The sequence below is a fragment of the Myotis brandtii genome, unplaced genomic scaffold, assembly GCF_000412655.1.
Source record: "Myotis brandtii unplaced genomic scaffold, ASM41265v1 scaffold250, whole genome shotgun sequence".
Taxonomy (NCBI): Eukaryota; Metazoa; Chordata; class Mammalia; order Chiroptera; family Vespertilionidae; genus Myotis; species Myotis brandtii.
This window is the reverse complement of record NW_005359478.1, coordinates 2505483-2529725: the sequence shown is the minus strand read 5'-3', so window position 1 is coordinate 2529725 and position 24243 is coordinate 2505483. Positions and strand designations below refer to the sequence as shown.

Genomic DNA, 24243 nt, shown 5'->3' with positions numbered 1-24243 from the left:
CCCCCAAAGGGGCCAGCGACGCCAAGCTCTGCGCTCTCTACAAAGAGGCCGAGCTGCGCCTGAAGGGCAGCAGCAACACCACCGAGTGTGTACCCGTGCCCACCTCCGAGCACGTGGCCGAGATCGTGGGCAGGCAAGGTAAGAGGGCGCCCCGATCGCGGAGCTGGAGGGGGGGGGGCACCCCATCCCTAGCGCGGAAAGTTCATTTCCTCTCTCGTCCACCTCTGGCTCTGTCCCTTCTCCACAAAGGGGGGCCCTCCTCAAACCCTGATTTCCTAGTGCCACAAAGTTCCCTGGAACCCCCAGTCGGACTGTTCTCCAGACCCTTCCTCCCGCAGGGCCCGGCCCTTAGACAAAGAAATATCCTCTCTTAAGAGAGAGGGAAAAGGGAGGGGATTGGTTTCCCAATCTAGAGAGGCTGTCTGTCCGGAGGGGGTGTCCACTCAAAGCCAGAAAAACTGGCAGAATGTGCAAAGAGTTACTCAGAAGCCCCTGCTCTGGTATCTGCTGGTGGATTGGGGAGGGGGTACCCCTGGGACCCCCAGCTGCCTGGAGTTACACACTTTGGGGGAGACCTGGCCTGGGGAGCCAGTCTGAGTATCTGTCTCTTTGTTGGGCTAAGTGTAGGAATGGAAGGGGGTGTGGCTCATGGGAGGGTCCCAGCCTGGGGGGAGAGATGGGAAGGGGGGCTCCTGGGAGGAGGGGAGCCTGTGGTCACCCACACACCAAAGTTGAACGGTCTGTGGGGTTTGGGAAGGGGCGCCTCCAAGGAAGTCCACCTCCTGGTGTGGCCCTCTCCTTCTCCCTCTCAGGCTTTTGTTCTGGGCTAGCCTAGGCCAGGGGCCAGAGGCCTGGACAGGGGTCTCTGGTGGTGCCAGAGTAGGACGGGGTGGTAGGGGACATACTTAGGGGGAGGGGTGCGAAAGCTTCACCTGGAGATTCGGTGCAGGGCGTGTGTCTGGGTGCGTTGGGGGAGGGATGTAGAATTAACACAGTGTAGTCAGTCTGATACCACACCCTCCTCCACTCCAGCATCCTTGGACCGGTGGGGGTCGGAGTGTTGGTGACTGTCCAGATTGAGCAGACGGAATCTTGGGGACCCTTCCCTCTCCTAGTTTCCCAAAGGGGAGTTGTTGGGGGGGTCGGATTTGGAAATGGCAAGGCTGGGCTGGTGAGGTGGGGGTGGGGAAGGAGCAGGGGAGGAGCTGTCCCACAGTAGGGAACAATAGAGGAGCTGCATTCCGGCTGGGGAGGGAGGGAGGAGGCCGGCCGCTGGCAGGGGAAGAGAGGAGGCGAAGCCAGGGGGCCCTGCTCCTCATCCCACCTCACCCCCCTTAGTGCTGGGGGTTGGTGGGGTTTTGCTCGGAGATCCAGAATGGAGGAGGGGAAGGTGCCACTGGCCTCCACAGCCCTCATTCCCACCCACCCCACTCCATCTCTTGAGATTTCTGATTTGAAAAGTTGGATTTCCGCTTATCAGAAACTAGGGACCCACAGCCCTGGAATCGGGTGGGGACACTAATATCTTTCTGGTGTGGGAGGGTGGTCTTGGGAGGCCCCAGCATTTCATGGAGTCATTTTTCCTCTTCTGCCTCCGCATCAGATGGAGCTGTCTCTCATAAAAGTAGAGGGGATTTCTCTCTTCCCCCTCATTCCTTAAGTATATGGAAGTCCTCCCTCTCGTCTAACCTCCCTTCTCCTGCTACAGGGTCAGTGCCCCTATATTTGACCTCTAGGAAGGTGAAGGCCACGGGGGTCTTCCCTTCAAGAGGCGATTCTTTAGGCTTGCAAAAACCTAGGGTCAGTTCCACCACCAGTTCTGCACTCCGGGCCGCTAGCTTTTGTACTTAAAGTACTCGTGCCCTGGCCTGTCCTCCTCACCCCACCCCAACCCCCAAAGGTATTTAGCTCACTTAAGTTTATGGACCCAAAAGTTAGAGCCAAAACCCAGGTGCCTAGCAGACACCATGTGAGTAGACATTGTGTGAGAGGGAATGCCACTGCTCCTCCACTCTCCGTGCCTTACGGACAGTCGTTTACTGGCATTAAAGCAGCAAGGATGTGAGCTCGACAACAGGTAGGACTTCTCAATTTCCAAGAAGTCTGAGGACAAAAGGGAGGGCAGATTCTCCTTTCTAAGGTCTCTTGAAGGTAAGGAGAGCTGCCCCAACCCGTTCTACCCTCCCATACACCAATCTGCTATGGTTGAAGGAACCATATGGAGTGGAGGAAGGAGACTAATAACAACAACAACAACAATAATAATAATAATAAGCTCTCCTCAGGCCTGTGGACGGAGAGTTGGGGCAGTAGTTCCAGAAAACTGGAACGACTGGTGTTGGTTTTCGGGATAGGCAGTGTGGTGGGGGAGTGAGAAAGAGAATGTACCTGAAGAGGGGTGTGAATGTATCTCTATGTGAATGGGGTGAAAGTTGTGGGCGTGCATAGGAATGTGCTGTTCCTGTGCCGGGGGTGATAGGGATGGAGGAGTGGGATGGAGGGAAGCTGAGCCAGGGAATCCCTGTGAGTATGAGAGGTGCATGAAAGTATTGTTTAGAGAAAGCACATAGTACCTCACGGCTCTCAGGTCCTTATGTGTGCAAACTCACACATGTGGCCTGTGTGCGTCAAGAAAGGATGTGAGTCTCTGTGAAGCTGGGTGCAGAGAGAGGGAACTCGGGAGAGGAGAGAGAGAGGCTTGGCCAGTCGGCCATTGAGGTCTGCAACCTTTAGAGATGGTGCTGTCGTCCACCCTCGCTCACTCTTCTCTTTCCCCTTCTCCCTCTTTGTCTCTTTGTCTCCGATTTCTTCTTTCTCTTCCTGCCTCTCTCCCCAACCTCCCAGCTTTAACCCACTCCTACTTCAAAGTGGAAATAAGGGTCCAGAATACCTTCTCCCTCACTCTAGTCAGCCCCCAGCCCATCTCAGCTCTCCCGCTCTTAGGGGACAGGGTGGCAGGAGTGACTATGGGGTTCAGTCCTGTCCCTCGCACGTCATTTTCTTTATCTTCATATTCCTCTTGTCCCTCTTGAAACTGATTCTCAGGCCCTTCCCTGTCTCCCATACTCCACTAGTTGCTGCAAACCTGCTGTGAATTGGAGACACTGAGAGACACTAATGGGTGGATGCCATGGGGGAGGGGATCGTAGAACAGATGGGGGTCGGTGGTCCCTGAGTAGGTTGGAGGACACTTTTAATGAATGGAGGCCCAGTGGATTGTGGGGTTACTGAGTGCATTTGGAGTTCTGTGGAAAGATCAGAGTCAGTGACAGATTGTGGGGAGGGGGGATAGAAAGGCAGTGTGATAGATTCAGTGATTTGGAAGTTTGTGAGTAGCCAGGAATCAGTAGAGAAGTTGAGAGAACAGCTCACGGTTGGGGAGGAATTAGTATGTAGATTTGAGGTGAGCCGCTTTCTGGGAGGGTTATTTCAGGGTTTCAAGGAGTAAATGAATTCGAAGGTCCTGAATGGAATTCAAGGGAAAGTTGTTACATTTTGAAAAATGTGGTTGAGAGAGACCTTGGGTAGATCTGAGATAAGTGGATTGTTCAAATCAGGGTGGTTTGGGGGGCGGGGTTCACAGGGTAGATTGAGAGGTTCCGGGGGGCGGGCCTCTGAGTAAGGGTCAGGAGCTTATTGGTCCCGGCACAAATCTTGTTCAGTGAGTTTCTTTCTCTCCCCGCTTCCCTCTCTATCCCAGGCTGCAAGATTAAGGCTCTGAGGGCCAAGACCAACACCTACATCAAGACCCCGGTGCGGGGCGAGGAGCCAGTGTTCATGGTGACTGGGCGGCGGGAGGACGTGGCCACAGCCCGAAGGGAAATCATCTCAGCGGCCGAGCACTTCTCCATGATCCGAGCATCACGCAACAAGTCGGGTGCCGCCTTCGGCGTGGCGCCTGCGCTGCCCGGCCAGGTGACCATTCGCGTGCGGGTGCCCTACCGCGTGGTGGGGCTGGTGGTGGGCCCCAAGGGGGCCACCATCAAGCGCATCCAGCAGCAGACCAACACGTACATTATCACGCCGAGCCGAGACCGCGACCCGGTGTTCGAGATTACGGGTGCCCCGGGCAACGTGGAGCGCGCACGGGAGGAGATCGAGACGCACATCGCGGTGCGCACCGGCAAGATCCTCGAGTACAACAATGAAAATGACTTCCTGGCAGGGAGCCCCGACGCCGCGCTGGACAGCCGCTATTCCGAGGCCTGGCGAGTGCACCCGCCCGCCTGCAAGCCCCTCTCCACCTTCCGGCAGAACAGCCTGGGCTGCATCGGCGAGTGCGCCGTGGACTCGGGCTTTGAGACCCCACGCCTGGGTGAGCAGGGCGGGGACTTTGGCTACAGCGGGTACCTGTTTCCCGGCTACGGTGTGGGCAAGCAGGATGTGTACTACGGGGTGGCGGAGACCAGCCCCCCGCTCTGGGCAGGCCAGGAGAACGCCACGCCCTCCTCGGTGCTCTTCTCCTCTGCCTCCTCCTCCTCCTCCTCTTCTGCCAAGACACGCGCTGGTCCCCCAGGAGTGCACCGCTCTCCTGCCACCTCGGAGCTGGCGGGACTCCCGAGACGCCCGCCTGGAGAGCCACTTCAGGGCTTCTCCAAACTTGGGGGGGGAGGCCTGCGGAGTCCCGGGGGCGGGCGGGATTGCATGGTGTGCTTTGAAAGCGAGGTGACTGCTGCCCTCGTGCCCTGTGGACACAACCTGTTCTGCATGGAGTGTGCAGTACGCATCTGTGAGAGGACGGACCCCGAGTGTCCCGTCTGCCACATCACAGCCACGCAAGCCATCAGAATATTCTCCTAAGCCCCCACCCCTGCCCCCGCCTCCGGGGGCCACTTCCCAGGGGCCTGCCCCTGGAGCTGGTTTCCACCAGAGCCTTTTGGAAATCAGCAATTCGAGGGGCCAGGTGATTAGAGATCCTGGCTGGGGAGCGGGGAGGGGAGGTGATGGTGGCTGGAGGGTGGGCCACTTTGAGACCCTCTGGTCACCCTATCCTTGAAAGGTTGGGAGGGGGCCAGGTTGGAAATTTTACTAGAGTTACAACTCTGATACCTCAACACACCCTTCAATCTGAAAGCAGCTAAGAGAAACTTTTGTTTTGCCAGCGGTGGCAGCTAAGGCATCCTGACCCCCTTTGTCCACCTCCCCTGAGTGTGTCATACTACCCCTTCCTCTATGGAGGGGAGGGGAAGGGAGAGGGAGAATTACCATCTGTATATAGAGGTGCTCTCTCCCATCCCCAAGTCCTCTGGTCCTGACCGCTGACCTCCTGGCATGACCCTTTGGACCCTCCACTGCCATATCCTGTTTGGGAATCTGTTCCGAGGTTTCCAAGATGGGAGGGGGTTGGGGCCCTTTCAGAAGCCTGTGTAGGCTGTAGGGGGTGGGGAAGCATGCCAATCAATTAAGGGCTCAGACCTGTCTGTCTCCACAAAGTTGGGCTAGAAGGATCTGGATGAGGCTCCGCTGCCCCCTCCAGCTTTTCCCTCCTCTCTCCTCCTGTTCTTCCTCCCTTTGGGTTCTCCTTTCTCCTTTGCTCTTTCCCCAGCTCCTCTCTTTACTCCCACCCCGTCTTTCTGTTTCTTCCCTTCTTCCCCCTCCCTTCTGCCCCTTCTAGCGCAGCTTTGGGGATACCATCCGCTTGGGGGAAGGACATTTTGGTGGTCCCCCCTAATTTCTCTGGCATCTAGAGGCCCTCTTTCCCCACTCCTCCAAAGATGCACCTCACATTCGTGATGGAATGTATCCCCATTCTCAGTGAAAACTTGAGGAGGGGACTAATACTGGGGTACATAAAGGGCCAACCCTCCACCTTTACCCTCCTTGGGCATTACATTTAGGGGGCAGTTCTTGGACTGGATTTCATGGCAGTGGTAGGAGGGGAGCCAGGGAGTGGGTCTGTTGTTTCAAGGAGCAATACCCGACTCCCTGCGCCCCTCTCGACCTCACACCAACCCTTATCAGTGAGCAGATGATGAAGTGTCTGTCCTACCCACTGTGGTTGAGAAGAGTGGCCAGGTCTTCAGAGAGGGGTCAGTTCCAGGGCTAAGCAGGATTGGGGTGCGGCTGTTCTGAATCATGTTACAGGCCTTACACCCCCTTCGCTGCTTCCCTACTGCTCCCTTGGGGCTGCCACCAGCCTCCCACCCTCCTAGTTCCGCTGGCGGGCCAGGAGAGGATGGGGGATTGGAGTCCCTGGGGGGGGGGTCCCAGGAAATTCTTGTATATAGTGAGGTGGGACTATTGTAAGTGATCTCTGAGCACGTAAGCTCTGGAGTCCCATTCCTGGACGGAGAGAGGGTGCAGGAATGGGGGTACAGAGGGGATTTCCTCCCCTCCTTCCTCCTGTTGGGAATTAACTCTCCACAGCCTTCCCCTCCACCACCAGCCAGGGAGGGGAGAGGAAGGAGGTCACAGCCAGGAAAACTGGCCTGTGACAACTTCCCTCCTTCCAGCCAATGTGAGCCATCCTGAGATGTCTGTACAATAGAAACCAAACCAAATGGGTTGCCCAGGGGAGGTGGGGGGCTGGGGCAGAGAAGGGATGCCTGTCTGTGGATTCCCCTCCCCCTCTCCACTCCTTACCCACAAAGGCAGAAGACTGTTACATTAGGGGGCTCGGAAGATTCAATCCCACCCTTACTAATTGAGCCAAACCTAGAAACAAACGCAGAACACACATAGTGAGAGACAAAGTAGAGGTGAGAAAGAGAGCGTGAGAGGGAGCGAGATAGGCGACCAACAGAGAAAACAAAAATAGCAAAAAAAAAAAAAAGCAGTTCTTTATAATTTAATATTCTATTTTAATAAAGGCGTTTATTACCGTATAAATGTAGCAAAGAACCTGGGCTAATATGAAAAAAAAAGACTTTTTATTAGGTAATTTATTATATGAAAAGGATATTTTATTTTATGATAAAGTGATCCTTAAAAAATAAAAAAAACTTTAGAAGGTTTAGAATATATGTAGGGAGAGAAGAAAAAATACATTTGTATTCAGAGTTAAATCTTAAAAAAAAAGTGTTTTTTAATATATGTTCAGGTTTACGTTCCTTTTTCCCCCACTTTTCTTTTGGGGAGGAATGTCACTTGCTTTGGGGGAGGAGGAGCATCCTGGGATGGATGGCGGCTGAGGGAACCTGGTCCCGCTGGGGCCCTGCAAGTGGATTGGATTTCATTCCATGGGCTCCCTTCTCCTCTCCCCCTCCCCCTCGGGGGAGCTGGCAGAGCCAAACAAAGAAAGGAATTAACAAGAAAGGAAGAAGCTGGAGGATTGAGGATCCTGGGTGCTCCCCTGCCCCTGCCCCTGTCTCAGGGGCAAGTGAGGAGGGGGAAGTCCAGAAGAGAGGCCTAGCAGGCCCCCCCAGGACCCTCAGAGAGGTCTGAGATTTAAGAGAAATAGTTTTTGTTTTTAACCAAAAATGAGAGAGAAGAAACTGAGGGGTTTAAAAGAAAATACTACAAAATAATAATTATTAATAATAATTCAAATTTATTTCATATAATCCTAGAGAAAAAAGAGAATTACTAGTTACTTAGTAGACTATTCAGATAGCTTAAAAGTTTAGTAGCATTGCGGGCCCCTGGGTCCAGTAGAATGTATAAACGTCGTAACAAAAGGAAACTAGAGGAGGGAAGTGGCTGAGTCACCCATCTTCAGATATCAGGGTGGAAGCAAATGGCTAGTTAAGGTTGGGAGCTTCTAGTCTGCTGGGGTTGATTCTGAGAATCCTTGGATTTTTAACTTGTAGGACAAATCGATGAGGGGCTCAGTTCCCGGGGCCTTTAAACGGATGGACACTGATCATTTCAACCAGGTGGGGGCAGCAGAGGCGGGGGAGCCTGCACCCTTGCTCTGCATCCCAGCACTGGGGGCCTACCATCCGGGCCACTCCTTTGTCTCTGTTGGGGAGCCCTTGCTCCAAAGTGATTATGTCCATTCTTGGGGCTCTCGGTGAGGTCCCTAAGCCTAACTGAGGAAGTCCTTGAAGTGTCACCGCCAGTGGTACAGATTGATTCAAGAGCCTGGTAGGTCATTCCACACACATGCATACGCACACTTCTCAGCTTCGGGAGACGGGGTCCCTGCCCCATCCCTGCTCCTACCCAATCTTCCACTTGGCTTTTGGCAGCAGAGGAGTCAGTCTCACCCGCTCTCCTTTAAAGCTGCACCGTGCTTTACAGGTTTGCAACATGCTTTACTGTCTCATAGAAGTTCAATTCCAAGGACTTTCCACCCACTGGGAAAGGGGGCTCCCAAGCGTACAGAGGCAGGGGGTGGGAAGCAGAGACACAGGGTGACCCTAGTCCTCTGCTCCATCCACCTCCATCTGTAAGAGTTCAGGTAGGGATCATCCGTTGTGCTCTGGCCATTGTGAGGGCACATGGCTCCCCACGGAAAATTGGGGAGCTTGGCTGTTGCAGGCGAGAAATCAATTTTTTAAGCACTTGCCTTCTACACACCCCCCGCTTGCAGTCAAGGTCAGGCCCCTTCCTCCAGGCTCTCCGGGGGGTGGGGGGGTGGGGGTGGAGGTCCCTTGGCTCTTGGCAAGAAGAGCCTGCTCCATGACACCAGTGACTCTGTCATGCCCCTCCTGGCCCTAAACCCCAAACACATCTCCCTCTTCCCAATTTATTCTTCGCGCCCCCACCTAGGGACAGATTACCCCCTGCTCTTTTTGTCCTAGAAACCCCCATAGTTTGGGAAGGTAGTGTCTGGGGTGGGGAAGGCTTCCCCTTCTCCACTCAAGGGTGCGGGTAGGGTAGGGTGGGTAGGTGGAGACAGCCCTGGGGCAGGGGGGATGGTCTCTCCACTGTAGAAAGTAGAGTAGGATTGTGGTCAGACTTAATTTGAGGCATCTAGTGAGGACGCATACAAATCCACCACGGAAAAATAGTTCAAAAGCAAAATAAAAGGCGGGAAACAAAACGGACCCACGAATAATTGAGTCAAAGTGATGTTGCACAAAATGCAGAGAAACCAAGAAGGGGGAGGGTTAATGTATTAAATGTGCTATTAAGAAGTTAATTTTATTAAAAGTATTATTACTTAAGGCTCTGGCTTCTTTCTCTGCGTGTGGATCTGAACCACCTGGGGGTGGCGAGGGGTGGGGGGTGGTGGTGTGCGAGGGACCACTGTGATTGTAGCTGGGAGTTCTCTCTAGTGTAATTCTGGGCGCCCCTCCCTGCTCACCTTTAGGAGGTGGGTGGCTCCTGCCTGCTCTCCACAGCTCCCAACTCCAGTCTCCAAACGCTCAATCCCCTTTTCTACCCATTTTACCCCTTCTATTCCTTGGGGGTGCCGTCAGACCTCCTTCCACTCTGCCCTGCAGAACAGGGGAAGACTAGAGACCGCCTTCCTGGGCTGATGGAGAAAGGGCAGAGAGCTGAGACACACCCTCCCCACCAGATGCAATCTGTCCCTACACCCCAACCCTTCTTCTTTGGGGTCAGACAGAAAACCAGATGGAGACGGACCTTCCACCTCCCAGTCTTAAAGCCCTTTCCCCAGCACACAGAACAGGCTGGCCCCGACTCCCCCTCCTCCCTACCATCTCCCCTGCCTCCCTTCACCCCTGGCATTGGAGTGACCTCAGTTCTTGGCACCAGGGCCCTGGGCACCAGATGGTCCCCTCCGATGGTCTCCTTTGTCTTGCCTTCCAGATACCCCCTCTCCATCATGCTGTCCTCCCTCCCCCCCTACTCTGGGGGTTAGCAGAGGGAAGGGCGAGCACCTCTCACCCCCTTGGCACTGTCCCCAGACCACAGGACTTCAGAGGCAGCTGGCCCTGGGGGGCAGCGGGGAGGATGGAGCGAGGGGAAGGGAAGGGAAGGGGAACAGGGACTCAGAAGAGGAGCGAGTTGCAGGGAGGCAGCAGGATGGCCAGGCATGGATATAAAATAGCTTTATTGGAGAGCTCTAGTCTGTGAGGTTAGCAGATAATACGGGGGTGGGGGGCATGAAGACCTTAGAGCTCGGCGGGGCTGTGAACAGAGAACAGGCCACTGACATCTGGAGCCACAGGGCAGGGAACGTTCCTGGAGCGTGGGGCTGGGGAGCACCCTCACTAGGAAGCTAGTGAGGGCAGGGCTGGTGCTAGCCAAGGTCAGAGGCTGATGCAACAGGCCCTCTTCTCACCAGGGCCAGGCTCCTGCCCAGCCTGGGCACTGCCCAGGGTGATGGCATTGGTCCGAGTGCTGTTCTGCCTCTGCTTGGACACTTTTGCGAAAATCTCTGAGAGGGGAGAGGTGAGTGGTCAGTTCAGAAGCCCACGCTCCCTGGGCTCACACCACATGCCCCCTTCTGAGGGGTGGTCGCACTTAAAGGAGGTTTTGCTGAAAGGAAGTGGAGTTCCTGTCCCTTCTACTTACCTGGGTGGGGAAGGACCAAGACTCCGCTCCCTGAGAAGTGTGGCCTTCTGGTTCCTTCCCTAAGCTCCAGGCTCAGTGGGGTGGGGCAGCACTAGGGAATGTCTGAGGGGGTGGTGGGAGGCTCTGAGGAGGCTGGGGACCCACAGAGGTGCTGAGGAACCAGCTGGGGTGGAGAGGGCTGGGTGTCTGCATTCCTACCACTGCCCGTGCAAGCCTGGGGTTGGAATGGGGTGCCAAATAGAGGCAGGGGCTCTAACCTTTAAGGACAGTTTCAAAGGCCAGCTCCACGTTGGTGGAATCCAGGGCTGAGGTCTCCAGAAATAGCAGCCCATTGTTTTCTGACAGGAAAGGAAACACACCATTAATTGTGGGGTCAAAAGCAATAGTAACAATATTTATTTACTTATTATATAGCTTACTATGTGCTAAACCCTTGGCATGTGTAGCTCATTTAATTCTTTTTTTTAAATATGTTTTTATTGATTTCAGAGAGAGAAAGGGAGAGGGAGAGAGGGAGAGAAACATCAATGATGAGAGAGAATCATTGATTGGCTGCCTCCTGCACACTCCCTACTGGGGATCAAGCCTGCAACCCAGGCACGTGCCTGACCGGGAATCTAACCGTAACCTCCTGGTTCATAGATTGACACTCAACCACTGAGCCACACCAACCAGGCAGCTCATTTAATTCTTAAAACAACCTGTGAAGTAGGTTTGAATACCATCCCCCCTCCTTTTTGTTGGCAGATATGTAGTCATTCACAATTTTTATAAGAAACATTTCAATAGAGTGGTATAAATTTTTTTTTAAAGGCCAAACAGTAATTCTTTTATTCATTTACTAGAGGCCTGGTGCACGAATCTGTGCACAGGTGGGGCCCGGCCGGCCTGCCCTGATTGGGGCAAATCGGGCTGGGCCAGCCAGGGGGAAGGGCTGAGGGCTGTCAGCTGGCTGGCCCCGCCCCATGGTTGAACTCCCAGTGGAGGGGACAATTTGCATATTAGCCTTTTATTATATAGGATTTTTTAAAATATACTTTTATTGATTTCAGAGAGGAAAGGAGAGGGAGAGAGAGATAGAAACATCAATGATGAGCCCTGGCTGGTTTGGCTCAGTATTTAGAGCATCAACCTGTGGACTGAGGGGTCCCAGGTTCAATTCTGGCCAAGGGCACATGCCCAGGTTTCGAGCTTGGTCCCCAGTGGGGGGCGTGCAGGAGGCAGCTGATCAATGATTCTCTCTTATCATTGATGTTTTGATCTCTCTCTCCCTCTCCCTTCCTCTCTGAAATCAATAAAAATACATTTTTTTAAAAATCAATCAAAAGAAACATCAATGATGAGAATCATTGATCGGCTGCCTCCTGCATGCCCCCTACTGGGGATCGTACCTGCAACCTGGGCATGTGCCCTTGACTGGAATCAAACCTGGGACCCTTCAGTCTGCAGGCCAACATTCTATCCACTGAGCAAAACCAGCTAGGGCTGAGTGGTACAAATTAAAGTTGCATCGGACTGAGGAGTGAAAGCAGTAGGTTCAGACTTCTATTCCAAGATGATAAGAGAAAATATTACAAGAATACAAAATGCTCATATTTGTGGGTTAGGACACATCCTATCTGAGGGAGAATTTGAAGACTCTAGCAGAGGAAGTAAGTGATGAAATAAGGTCATGGAGCAAGAGAGGGAAGGGGGGAGATTAATAGAAGCAAAAATGTGTTTCCCTTGCAGGAATTTTTTTTTTTTTTTGCAGGAATTTTTTGTTTACCAATCTCAGTCATGTAACTTCTATGTCTATGCTTAGATTGGGCCTAACATTCTGGCTAACTTTAATAACCCCACCTTAAAGAACATACAGTAGAACCTCGTTTCTTGAACTTAATTCATTCTAGAAGGCTGTTTGAAAACTGAATCATTCTTTCCCATTAGAAATAATGTAAATTGAATTAATCCGCTCCAGACTCCCAAATGATTCCCTGATTTAGTCTTTTTTATATACAGGACATGTCTACTGTACTGCTTAATCTATAAATAAACACTTTAAAAACAAAAAGGACATGAAATGTAAATGAACATTTAATAAAAAGGAAAGGAAATGTACAGTAAAAAAAATGAAAATTTAACAATAATTAAAAGCAGCAAAAAAAAAAAAAACAACACAAAAATATTCACAGCACACTATCCTGAGATTTTAACAATGGTAAACGGACTCATATTCATGCATTCTCTCTGTTTGTCACCTGGGAAATGTGTGACTGATCATACAGGTATCAGCATGAAAGGGTTGTCAGGTTGAAAAGCGAATTGTTCAAGATGGGAGACATTCAAGAAACGAGGTTCCACTGTAATAGCAGTGTGATGCATTCCGTTTCCAGCAAGGGATTAACATGTCACCCATGAATGACAGCTCAAGGACACATTTCAAGAAAATAAACCATCTCAGTATTCCAGGAGAAATCATAGATCCTAAGGTAAGTTCCTTAGAGGTCATCTGGTTTTATCCTTTGGATTATAAAAGAAACAACTAAAACCAGAGAGGTAATGTCCAAACCGACATGGCTCGGTGGTGGCAGAGTCTCCATCTCAATGACCATAATGTAGGTTTCAGAATCTTGTGGGGATTCAGAACGAGTCACCCCAAGACATGCCTCTGTGGTACTTGAATTAGGGGCCCTGCCCATAATAAGAGATTATCAAAGATAACCTCTCTTGACCTATCTCTAGGGCAGAACAAACTTCTATTTACTAAGCATCTGCTCGTCTTATCCTGCAATGACCCTCGGAAGCCCTCAACGTGCATTACCTCATCCCGAGCTCAGAGTGTCTTACATACCTCAGACCCCCTTTCTAGCTGAACTGCCTGGGTCTCCGGCTGCCTCCCTGTCACTCGGCCACAATCCCCGCTGGTTTTTACAGCTCAAAGTTACAGGGACTTCTCTTCCTGACAATGGAATCCTGGGCTGTTGGACAAGCCCTTTTAGCGCCTCCACCCCTCCTACCAGTCTCAATGTGATTTCTTCTTTAATTCTCTAGTCGTAGAGCTTTTATTCAGCCAGCTTTCAGGCGGTTCCGAATGATGGTTGTTCTGTATTTTAGTTGTAATTCTGATGTGGTTGTGGAAGGATGCAAGTACTGTTTTTACCTACACAGCCATCTTGGCTCCTCCTTGAATACTATCCCATCTATAGAAGAGGAAGCTGAGGCCCAGAAACACAGAGAGAGAATGTGAAAGAACTCGCTCAGCATCCCACATAGAGTAACTGGCCCAGAGATGTCAGGCTGGGCTGTTGGGAGTCCTGAGCCTACACACTTAACCACTGTATCTTGTTGCCTTGAAACCCCGGAGGACGCCTCAGGAAAGTGTGACTGGAGATAGTCAAGGGGAGCCCAGCTGCCACACTTTGGATCTTTGAGCGCTGCAAGGTGGGGCTGTCTTAAAATCAACTATAGCCCGGCCAGCGGCTCAGTGGTTGAGGGTCAACCTATGAACCAGGAGGTCACGGTTTCATTACCGGTCAGGGCACATGCCCCGGTTGCAGGCTCGATCCCCAGCGTGGGACATGCAGGAGGCAGCTGATCAATGATTCTCTCTCATCATTGATGTTTCTCTCTCTCTCTCTCTTTTTCTCCCTTCCTCTCTGAAATCAATAAAAATATAGTAAATAAATAAATAAATAAACTCAACTATAAATAATTACCCATAGAGACAATCTCAGGGCAAGGGGTGGGACATCAAGAGAAACAGGGTCACAGAGGGGAAGGGCTGACCCTGAAGAAGAGGGGGTGAAGGTAGGAGGACCTGGGAGGGACCAGTGTGGGTGGGTGGAGAGGTCAGCCCAGGTCTTGGCAGGCTCTTACCAGCGAACATGCGGGCCTCGTCACTCGGCACCTCCCGGGCCTGGGTGAGGTCGCTCTTGTTGCCCACAAGCATGACGACGATGGTGGCCTCGGCGTGGTCGTAGAGCTCCTTCAGCCAGCGCTCCACCACGGCGTAGGTGTGGTGCTTGGTTAGGTCGAACACCAGCAGGGCCCCCACCGCACCACGGTAGTACCTGGGTGGGGTGGGAGGGGTGGACAGAGAGGCAAGGTCAAGGTGGTTGGGCCCAGCCTCAGAGCCAAGCCTCAAGCCAAAAAGCTAGAGTTGAGTCCTGGAGATGGGGACATAGGAGAACTGGAGTATAGGGACGCAAACCCAAACCGGGCAGCCCGAGGCCCTGCTGCCGACATTGAGAGCCTTCAGGAATGCCGGTCGCGGAGGCTCTGAAGACGCCCTCCCTGCTCTACAACCACTGGCTCCCTCCTTCCCTCCTGGCCCCTCTGCTTCCCCAGGTCCTTGGTTCTGATTTTAGCCCCTGCTATCCGCCAGTGCATCCCCGGGCCCTGGTCAAGTGTGTCTCCTGGATGCCCCACCTCCAAGGTCTCCCTCACCTGGCTCCTTGGCCCTCAGCACCCTCTTCTCTCTCATGGCCGTCTGTCTAGGACCAGCCACATGCCCACCCCATGCAGCAGTCCCTACGCTGAGCATCGGATGCATCCTTGCAGGCACTGAGGTTCACTCCTGGAGCTTCTGCAGACTGGTGATACGTAACGGAGGCTCACAAGAGGTCAGGTGACCAGTCCGAGAGTGATGTGTGTAAGCACAGCCCGACTCCAGCTTCCTGCCCCTGGCAGGGACTGCCCCCACCACACCTCCGCGGACCACCTTTCTCAGATCCGGCCGACACTGACTGGGGACACTGCGTGTGGCATCCTGAGTCTGTAAAATGCAGTCGAGGGGTCCGGCCCTCACCTTTGTGGTTGGATGCTAAAGGGTGCCAAGTGCAGAGCACTGTGCAGAAGTGAGGGGTGCCCTCACTCCCTGGAGCCTGGCCCCATCTCAGCTCTGCCTGGATTTCACTTCCTTGAGCTACAAGTTTGTATTTAAACAGGGGTTAGGAGAGCACTTTACTCCTATGGTCCCTTGGGGATTGACTAAAATGCCCAAATAAAGGGCCTGTGCCATCCTGGGCACACAGCAAAGGCTTACTTAGAAAGTGGGGGCAGTGACTCCTGTTTTAGTCCTAGTAGAAAGTGTCACTATATCCCGTCTCCGACTATGCATGGCTCATAGCATTTGTGTCTCCACGCGTCCTGTGACCCCACCAGGAAGGACACTGCTGAGTGTCCTTGCCTCCTCCCCACCCCTCTCTCCTCCAGAGGTGTTCCCTGACTTCCCCGCACCCTCACACCCCGGCAGTCCCCCAGCCCAGGCTCACGCGGAGGTGATGGCTCTGTACCGCTCCAGGCCGGCCGTGTCCCAAATCTGAGCCTTGACAGCAGCAGTGCCCAGCATGACAGTGCGGGTGGAGAACTCCACCCCGATGGTGGTGCGGCTGTCGTGGCTGAATTCATTGCGAGTGAATCGGGACAGCAGGTTGGTCTTCCCCACTCCGGACTCACCGATCAGCACCACTGAAGGAGAGACAAGGGGTGAGCTGGGCCGAGCCCCCAAGCCTACTGAGCCTGGAGGGTCTGCTCGTCAGCACAGGGGAGCTGCTCTCAGAAAACTGGGAGGGAGCAGGGGCTCCTGGCAGAGACTGGGGCCTACACCTTCCCATGCTGTGTATCCGGGGCAGAAGGGCCAAAAACGGGACTCGCCTAAGGGGCTCTCATGGTCCCAGGCCTGGTCTGACGAGACAAGCCTGCGGCTCTGGTGATGGGTGACGTCTGCGGGCGGAGAACTCAACCCCGATGGTGGTGTGGCTGTGGTGGGTGTTGGGGTTCAGGGGCGGTGGGGGGAGGGCAGCAGGGGTGTGAATGCGGACAGGGATGGCAGAGTCTGGGGGAGGGTGCACATCCCTGGAGTAGGGAATGTGAGCACTGAGTTGGGAGGACAAGTGGGAGGGGCGGTGTGTGTGCTTGTGCGGGAAGCACAGGTGGGGCTAGAAGTGTGGGTGGGGAGAAAGTTCAGCAGACGGCACGTCTGGGCCAGCGGGGAGGTATGGAGGAGTGTGTGTGTGTGTGTGTGTGTGTGTGTGTGTGTAAAAAGTTAGGATCCAGCCGAAACCGGTTTGGCTCAGTGGATAGAGCGTCGGCCTGCGGACTGAAGGGTCCCGGGTTCGATTCCGGTCAAGGGCAAGTACCTGGGTTGTGGGCACATCCCCAGTAGGAGATGTGCGGGAGGCGGCTGATCGATGTTTCTCTCTCATCGCTGTTTCTAACTCTCTATCTCTCTCCCTTCCTCTCTGTAAAAAATCAATAAAATATATTAAAAAAAGAAAAAGTTAGGATCCAGTTGTTCCCAAGGAGGGTCAGTCTTGAATGGGGCTACATGTTAGACCCCCTGTGTGTGTCCTTCAGCAAGTTATTAACTTCTCTGACCTTCTTTTTCACATGAAAAATAGGAGTAACAATAGTACCTACCTAATGGGTTACTGTAACAAATAAATGAGATATTGCCCAAGGTCTAGTGAGTGCAAAACTGTTACTCTCATGACTGTTGTTGGTGGGCCAGCATTTTTCCCTTCAGACTTTCAGGGGCAAGCATCCGCCAGAAGGGCCCTGAAGAGCCTTTGAGCTGGAGGGCAGGGTCCAGGGCCCAGCCTCACCCACCAGGGCGGATGCGAGCAAGGCTCACAAATTGCACAGGCACTGAGCTAAGCATACGGAGTGAGAGGAAGCCCCCCGGATGATTCTAGAAAGGCATGGTAAGAGGATGTGTGAGTGTGTCTGTGTGTTCCTGTCTCTCTCCTATTGGGGACCCAGTCTACACTCATCCCTCCCAATCGAGGTTCGTGCCCTTGACTGGAATGGAACCCAGGACCCTTCAGTCCACAGGCCGACACTCTATCCACTGAGCCACACCAGCCAGGGCACTTTGTGACCTTTTGTAAGCTCCTTGGTTCTCATCTGTTAAAGTTTAGGGAGTGCCTACTCCTACTCAGTGCCAGGCACTGTCCTAGAGCCTTTACATGTATTAACTCATCTAACCCTCACGACAGTGCCACGAAGCCAGGACCACGATTAGGATCATCGCCTTTTTACAGATAAAGGAGGCACTTGGGGGGTTAAACAGCTTGAACAAGATAACACAGCCAGTGAGGTAAGCACAGGTGTGCTGCCCAGATGTGCCCGCCAGCAAGGACTGAGCCCAGCTGCAGGCAGTGCAGTCAGCGGACAGCCTCCAGCTGCCTGCTCCTTTGGCATCTGCCTCTGGCGCAGAGCAGCCTCGCCTGGCCGTGCCTCTCCTGGGCCGTCTGCATCCAGTGCCCAAACAAGGCCAGGGTATCACGGCGCTCCCTGCCTTCACCCAAGGCTTGGCGATCCTACTTGGCCGTTTAACTTCTCTCTCTGTCCAGTCCTCTTTCCTCCCCCTTCCTTTCAATGGTGTTGATACACAATGAACATCTTTCAGGGCAAACTTCTTAGTGGCCGCTTCTGGAGACCCCAACCTCAGTAAGTCGTGAGTGGCAGGGCTGAGATTTGAACTCTCTGTCTGGCGCCTGACTGTTATGCTCCACTGACCATTATGTTTTCAAAATCAAATAACGTTGGGGGGCTGTTATGGTGATTAATAAGCTAGTGGCTGGCACGTAGGAAGGGCTAAATAAATGGTAGGTAGTGACCGGTAGTATCAGTGCCCCAAACTCTTGCTAGCTCTTGCCCAGTCTCCTCATCCTGGGAAAGATGATCAGGTGTGGCCGCTCTCTGCATCAGAGGCAGATGCTAAAGGAGCAGTTGGGAGTACGGGTTCGGGTTCGCCTGTGTCCCAAGTGAGGGTGGGGCTGCGGCTGGGAGAGGCCGTGGGGTGGGGTGGCTGGACAGGGGATCATGGCTCTGCCAGTCCACCCTGCTCTGAAGGAGGTGTGGCGGTGAAGGGGATGTGGGGGCCAGGGAACGATAAGGGGGCCAAACACAGGAGTTTAGAATAAAGAACAGGAAAGAAACGTGCACACTTCCAGGGACAGCCCAGCTGAACCCGGTGCCTGGTACTTGGGCCCGGGGGTCTGCCTGTCAGGTGACAGACAGAAGGCTATGGCCCTAGGAGTCCTCTGAGCCCTATTAGACCCTGCTCCCAGTTCACCACATCTCCCCTGTATCTTCACCCAGCCCCACGGCCGGAGAAACCTGTCCTCTCTCCTTCTCTGTACAGCTGCCCAGAACGATGACTTTTCCCTCTTAGGTCTGCCTGCTTCTCCCTCCCTCCAGGAGGGAAGTCCTCTCAGAAGTCTGACCTCTATCTCTCATGCTGCAGCAGGTGACTATTCCTAGGAACTTGGCCTTCCATTAGGAATGGGGCAGAGGAGCCTAACTAGGCACTATTAGAGAGAGAGAGAGCAGCACCATTCATTATTTACAACCGCAGAGCATTCTGGCAGCCCTAAGACTTTTGCTACAGTAACCAGACCCTCCCCCATGCTTGCAGCTTTCTTTCTTATACAAAGGAATGACGAGCCCTGGGGGGTCCTGGTAAGAGATTAAAAAAACAACAGCAACAAATGAACAGGAGGGACTGCCTCTGTGGGTCTCCTTCTGGGTCTGTCCCAGGCTCCCTCTTCCTTTAGGAACCCCAACTTACCCTTAAAGACAAAGTTATAATCTTCCTCGGTTCCGTTCCCCATCTTGGCTCCGCATGGAGGGCGCAGGTGTCCTCAGGGGCAGAGGTGACGGGTCTATGCGTTGCCTCAACGCCCTCAGCCCTCAGCTCTTAAGAGACCTGGATCTACCCCTTCTCTCATTGGAGGTAAAGAAACTTCTGCAACCAGAGGGATTGGGGGGCAAGGCCTGGGCAGGCTCACCTCTGGCAGGTGGAGGTGCTGCAAGGAAGCTGCGGAAGGAACAGGAAGAGCAGGCCGGCTGGAGACCTGGGGCCCAGGTGGGTGGAGACGCTGACGTCAGACAGGTTAGACAGGTTGGGTGTCTGCTCTCAGCCGGGCTCCCGCAATGAGGTGAGCAGGCTCCAGAGGGTGACAGTCGGGGAAGTTGGGACAGGGCCTTCAGAGAGCCAGCTGAGGACTGAGTGCATGTTGTTCGGCTCCTGGGACCTGTGGCCAAGACAGGTCCAGCTGCCAGTGAGAACCAGTCCCTCAGGGAGCAGAAACCTACTTGGCCTTCTTTTCCTGTAGAGCCTCTGGTGCCGGGGCGGGGGGGCAACTGGGGGCACCAAGGGAAAGGTTGACAGGATGGCAACGACCCTGCAGAGCTCTGGGAGTTGCCTCTTGGGTGCAGCAAATTCTGCCCCTCCCTGATAGCCCAGGGCCTGGGAGGGGCAGCATTTCTTACTCTGGGTGGAGCTGGAACTTGCCACCTACTTACTTTCTTAGGATGGGTCCCTTCCTAGAGCACTGGGAAGCGGGCTGGCCGCTCCCTGCCCAGACCTGCTCTAAGAACACTGGGTAGGGGGAGACCTGGGGCAGAAACAGCCAGACAGGGTGAGGGGTCTGCTATAGGGCCAGGATCTGGAGACAAGTTTCTTCAGATCACTGCCCCGGACCTTTGGCCTCAAAACAGAGCCACCCTATCTGCAAAGGGCTTCAGGATCTGGAGGTCTGGGTGAGCGTGTGAATATCTGAGAGAAGAACAACAAAGGGGTGGCCCCTCCCAACCTAAAGGGTGGAAAAGGCACCCTACCGAAGTCAGGACTGAAGGACACTGAACTCTCAGGCCCCATATTGTTTTTGTCCAACGTGACCCCCACTGTCCCCCTGCTCCTTGGAGCTCACTTCCAATCAATGTTTCTTTCTCATCGATGTCTCTCTCTCTCTCTTTCCCTCTCCCTTCCTCTGTCTCTAAAGTCAATAAAAACATATTGAAAAAAAATACACGACAGGAGTGAAATTTATTCTTGGAAAAAACAAAGTCCCACCCTCCCCCCACAGTCCAGGAAGGGTCCCCCAGGGGGCCTTGTCCCTCCAAAGAGTCAGCTCTCTCGTCTGGCCCCTACTTCCATCAGTGACCATTACGATGCTGCTACTTGGGTGAGGGGCTCCTCCAGGTACTGCACCAAGGCCTGGGCCTGCGAGAGGGGGAGGAGAAATCAGTGCCACACACGGCCTGCCGTGAGAGGGATCCCAAATCCGGGTAGACTCCCAATGCTGAGAACCCAGCCCCTAGCCCCACGTCATGGACTGGGTGACATGGGGACATTAGGAAAGTGGTGGGGATGGGAGTGGTGATAAAGAACAGAGGCCAGGCCTGGGGTTGGAGAGGGATGGGCACATACACACCTTCGCCTTGAGCATTCCGAAGCCAACAGTCTCCTTGGCATACATACACAGCAGAAGGTTGGCCACTCGGGTGATGGCTACACGGCCCTCCTGGAGGGGTGATATCGTAGGATGTGATATTCGGCTTGGCACCCTCAGCTCCCTCTCTCCTCAAGGAGTCCTCTTGGGAGAGACTGTATCCTCCTTCCATGCCCTGGGCACAGCCCTGGACATGGGGTCCTACACTCAGATGCCAGCCGTAGCACAGGACCTACTGACCCAGTTACCCTGGGAAACTCGGTCTCCCAGAAACTCAGATTCTCTTCCTGTAACCAGTTGGGGAAGGTGTTAGTACACAGGAAGGGGTTTGGGATCTGCAAAGGGCTATCCAAATGGGTGATGTCATTATGATGGGTTCACCCCCAACACACTGTAAGGGGCTTGAAAGCAGTCACCCAACATATTTTCCCTCTTTCCCCATGGTGATGTTTTTCAAACTGTAGGTTTGACCCCAGAGTTAGATCAACTAAGAAGGGTGATCAATATTAAAAGAAAAAGGAAGCCTGCCAGCGTGGTTCAGTGGTGGAGGGTTGACCTCTGAACCAGGAGGTCACGGTTCCATTCCTGGTCAGGGCACAGGCCTCCGTTTTGGGCTTGACCCCCAGTGTGGGGCATGCAGGAGGCATCCAGTCTATGAGTCTCTCTCATAATTGATGTTTCTCTCTCTCTCTCTTCCTCTTCCTTCCTCTCTGAATTAAATAAAGATATATATTTTAAAAAGAAAGAAAAAGGAAAGAAGAGAAATTAAGTGCATTGCATGTAGTAAGGGAAGTACTGTTTCATGCCAACTTTTGTTTTTGTGGGCATACTAGTATGTGTGTACCAGGCTCTGACTTAAAATGTGTTTCTTATGGCTGGGTTGTGGTCAAATGTTTAAAAGTGATTGCCTTGCCCTAACCGGTTTGGCTCAGTGGATAGAGCATTGGCCTGTGGACTCAAGGGTCCCGGGTTCGATTCCGGTCAAGGGCATGTATCTTGGTTGCGGGCACATCCCCAGTGGGAAGTGTGCAGGAGGCAGCTGATCGATGTTTCTCTCTCATCGATGTTTCTAACTCTCTATCCCTTTCCCTTCCTCTCTGTAAAAAATCAATAAAATATATTTTAAAAAAATGAAAGTGATTGCCTTATAGCACCAGCTCCAGGACAGGTACCCAGTAGGAGTCATTAGTTGAACTGAAATGCATCCTCGGTTGGGCAGTGGGTGAGAAAGAGGTAGGCAGCTGAGCTACCAGTGCAAATCCTTCACTCTTGGGGCCTTTTCAATTTGGCTCAGCTCACTTTCACCAGGTAACCATTGCGTGCTGGGAATCAGGTGCTGCACCCCTGCTTCTCCGGCCTCATCTCCTAATAACCTCTCCCATTCTCATGCCACTCCACCCACATCAACCTTGTTGATCCTTCACCCGGCACCATTTTGCCTCACGGTTTTTGCACCTGCTGTTCTATCAGAAATGTTTTCCCCCAGACGGCCACATGGCTTGCCAGCTTCCTTCAAATCTATGGTAAAACGTCACCTTTTCAGTGAGATTGTCCCTGGCTCATGTCCCCCTCTATCTCACTTCCTTGCTTCATTTTTCCCCCCCATAGCATTTTCAATACCTAATGTACTGCACACTTTTTAAACTTACATATTTTACAAAACATATTTACAAACTTATTTTACAAAGCGTACACATTTCATTTATCTTAAGACATGTCAAACTGGGAGCTGCCTTAGGGCTGCAGTTTTTGTCTGTCCTGTTTGCTACTTTTCCCCCCTGGTCCCGAGAACACTGCAGGGACCTAAATATTTGTTGACGGAACAAAAGGGATTCATAGTTTCTGTTTCCAAGAAGTTCACAACCTAATGGCCACTTCCCTTTTCTGGACGTCAGAACCTTTCTCTGTAAAATGAAGGGATGGGACAAGGGTTCGGAGACTCTCATGGTTCTGCAAGTCAATGAATCCGGGACGCCCACACTTTGTGTGCCCCTCCCTCTACAGTTCCTCTCTCCACTCTTATTTGATCTTCACAGCCACCCTGTGAGTTGGTGGTGGTGGTGGTGGGGGGATTATTGTTTCCTCCTTAGAGTTTAGGTGAGGAAGGGAGGCTCAAAGAGGTTAAATAACTTATGCAAAGGTCCTCAGACGGTAAGTGGCTGGCTGAGACCACAACTCCAGGTAGATGCTGGATCCAGGGCTCCTCCCTCACCACTTGATGCATAAGATCCTGCCTGTTACAAAAGCTGCTGGCGCTAAATCTTAGCAATCCTCCATAGATCCCAACCATCCAGCATGGGGTACAGGTCACCCCCTGGGGATCCCCTTTGGGGACGGAGGAAGTGGCTCCTCTCTCCATACCATGCAGTCCATGAGGATGAATTTGAGATTGTCTTCATTAAATGCTTGGTTCCCGTTGCGGTCGTAAGCGGCCCAGATGTTACTGGCGATGGCTGCGGTGACCCGTGCGTCGGTGTCCCCGTAGCCAGAGTAGGCCAGCAGAGATCCCTCGTTATTCAGCAGCCTGGCGAGGGACAGGGAGGGAGAGCGACGTGCTCAGCGTGGGGAGTAAAAGCCTCGGGTTCCCATCACAGCCCCCGCCACAGACGCTTCTAGAAAGCAAGGGTCTGGGCTGAGTGTGTACTGGAACGTGACCCGAGCACCCAGCATGTCAATGTCCATTTTCCTGAGGGGCCCTCCATGCCAGCTGCCCTAGCTGCTGCCCTTTCCCTTCCCCGACATCCTTCCCCATCCCTCCCTCAGAGAGCCGCGCGCTGCCCCACTCCTGTGCTCGTCACTAGGTCCTCGGTCCACACTCACAAGGTGCTCTGGACACCTCCAGTGTTGGCTTGGCTTAGCACCTGGGTCAGAGCCTTGGGACGCAGCATGCCTGCGACTCTTAAGCCGGGACTTTTGCACCAAGACCCTCGAATTGCCTCCTGCGGGGCTCCGCCAGCCGCTTCCGGTACTGCCCTGCTCCAAAGCGCTCTGGGAATTGTAGTTCCCCGGCCTGACTTTATAGTTCTGGGTCAACCCCGCCCCGCCGCGGGGGCCACTGGGAATTGTAGTTTCTTGAGGCCTCGCGAGGCACCCTGGGAACTATAGTTCGCCTTTCCGCTGAGACCGAGCGGTTATGGGGGACGCGGGGGGAGAGGGGGAATTTGAGAGCGGGAGTGAAAGGACAGTGGCGGTATTGGAAGAACATGGAACTCTTTCGGGGAGAGAGAAGTTATCATGTTCGCTTAGTAATCCTCGATTCAGTAATTTTAAAAAAAATCCCTATATTGGTCAGGCACACCTTTGGTTATTTTCAAAGTAATTTTCTACGTTGTGCACAATTCTGCGAGGTGGGATACGTGCTATTGAGGAAACCAAGGCTCGGGAAGGTCACGCAGGCAAAACCCTGTCTCTGGAACCGAACTTCATAGAGTTCATTCGGGCCCCGACCCCGGGGGAAGGAAGGCAGCCCTCGAGGAGAGGTTCGCGGTGGACGCGCACAGGCGGAGAAGTTCGGCCTCCGGGCGGCGAAGGCCCGGCCTAGGAAGGACTTGGGTTTCCCGCGGGCGACGAGCTTCCGCCGGGAACGGAGAGGAGGCCACAGAGGCTCCTTTGTCCGCAGCGGGAATGACCTGCCGCGGGGGCAGGGGCAGCT

The 24243-nt window shown here is 53.3% G+C and overlaps 3 protein-coding genes across 3 annotated transcripts; 1 reads left to right on the top strand and 2 right to left on the bottom strand.

Moving 5' to 3' along the window:
- Nucleotides 1-2: 2 nt before the first annotated feature.
- Nucleotides 3-5314, top strand: MEX3A (mex-3 RNA binding family member A; the record flags this gene model as incomplete). Its single annotated transcript, XM_014540650.1, has 2 exons — nucleotides 3-138; nucleotides 3701-5314. Coding segments are annotated over 2 exons (1236 nt in total), but the record flags the coding sequence as incomplete, so codon positions are not given.
- Nucleotides 5315-9885: 4571 nt separating this feature from the next.
- On the bottom strand, nucleotides 9886-19190 carry RAB25 (RAB25, member RAS oncogene family). The gene is made up of 5 exons (XM_005867563.2): nucleotides 18926-19190; nucleotides 15624-15819; nucleotides 14227-14420; nucleotides 10626-10706; nucleotides 9886-10231 (listed from the first exon to the last, which is right to left on the bottom strand). Exons 1-5 carry the CDS (start codon nucleotides 18966-18968, stop codon nucleotides 10104-10106), a joined length of 642 nt encoding a protein of 213 aa, XP_005867625.1. The 5' UTR covers nucleotides 18969-19190; the 3' UTR covers nucleotides 9886-10103.
- A 977-nt stretch (nucleotides 19191-20167) lies between these two features.
- LAMTOR2 (late endosomal/lysosomal adaptor, MAPK and MTOR activator 2) lies at nucleotides 20168-23631 on the bottom strand. Its single transcript, XM_005867564.2, has 4 exons — nucleotides 23412-23631; nucleotides 22953-23115; nucleotides 20574-20663; nucleotides 20168-20362 (listed from the first exon to the last, which is right to left on the bottom strand). The coding sequence occupies exons 1-4, from the start codon at nucleotides 23477-23479 to the stop codon at nucleotides 20306-20308; spliced, it is 378 nt and encodes a 125-aa protein (XP_005867626.1). The 5' UTR covers nucleotides 23480-23631; the 3' UTR covers nucleotides 20168-20305.
- Nucleotides 23632-24243: the final 612 nt, after the last annotated feature.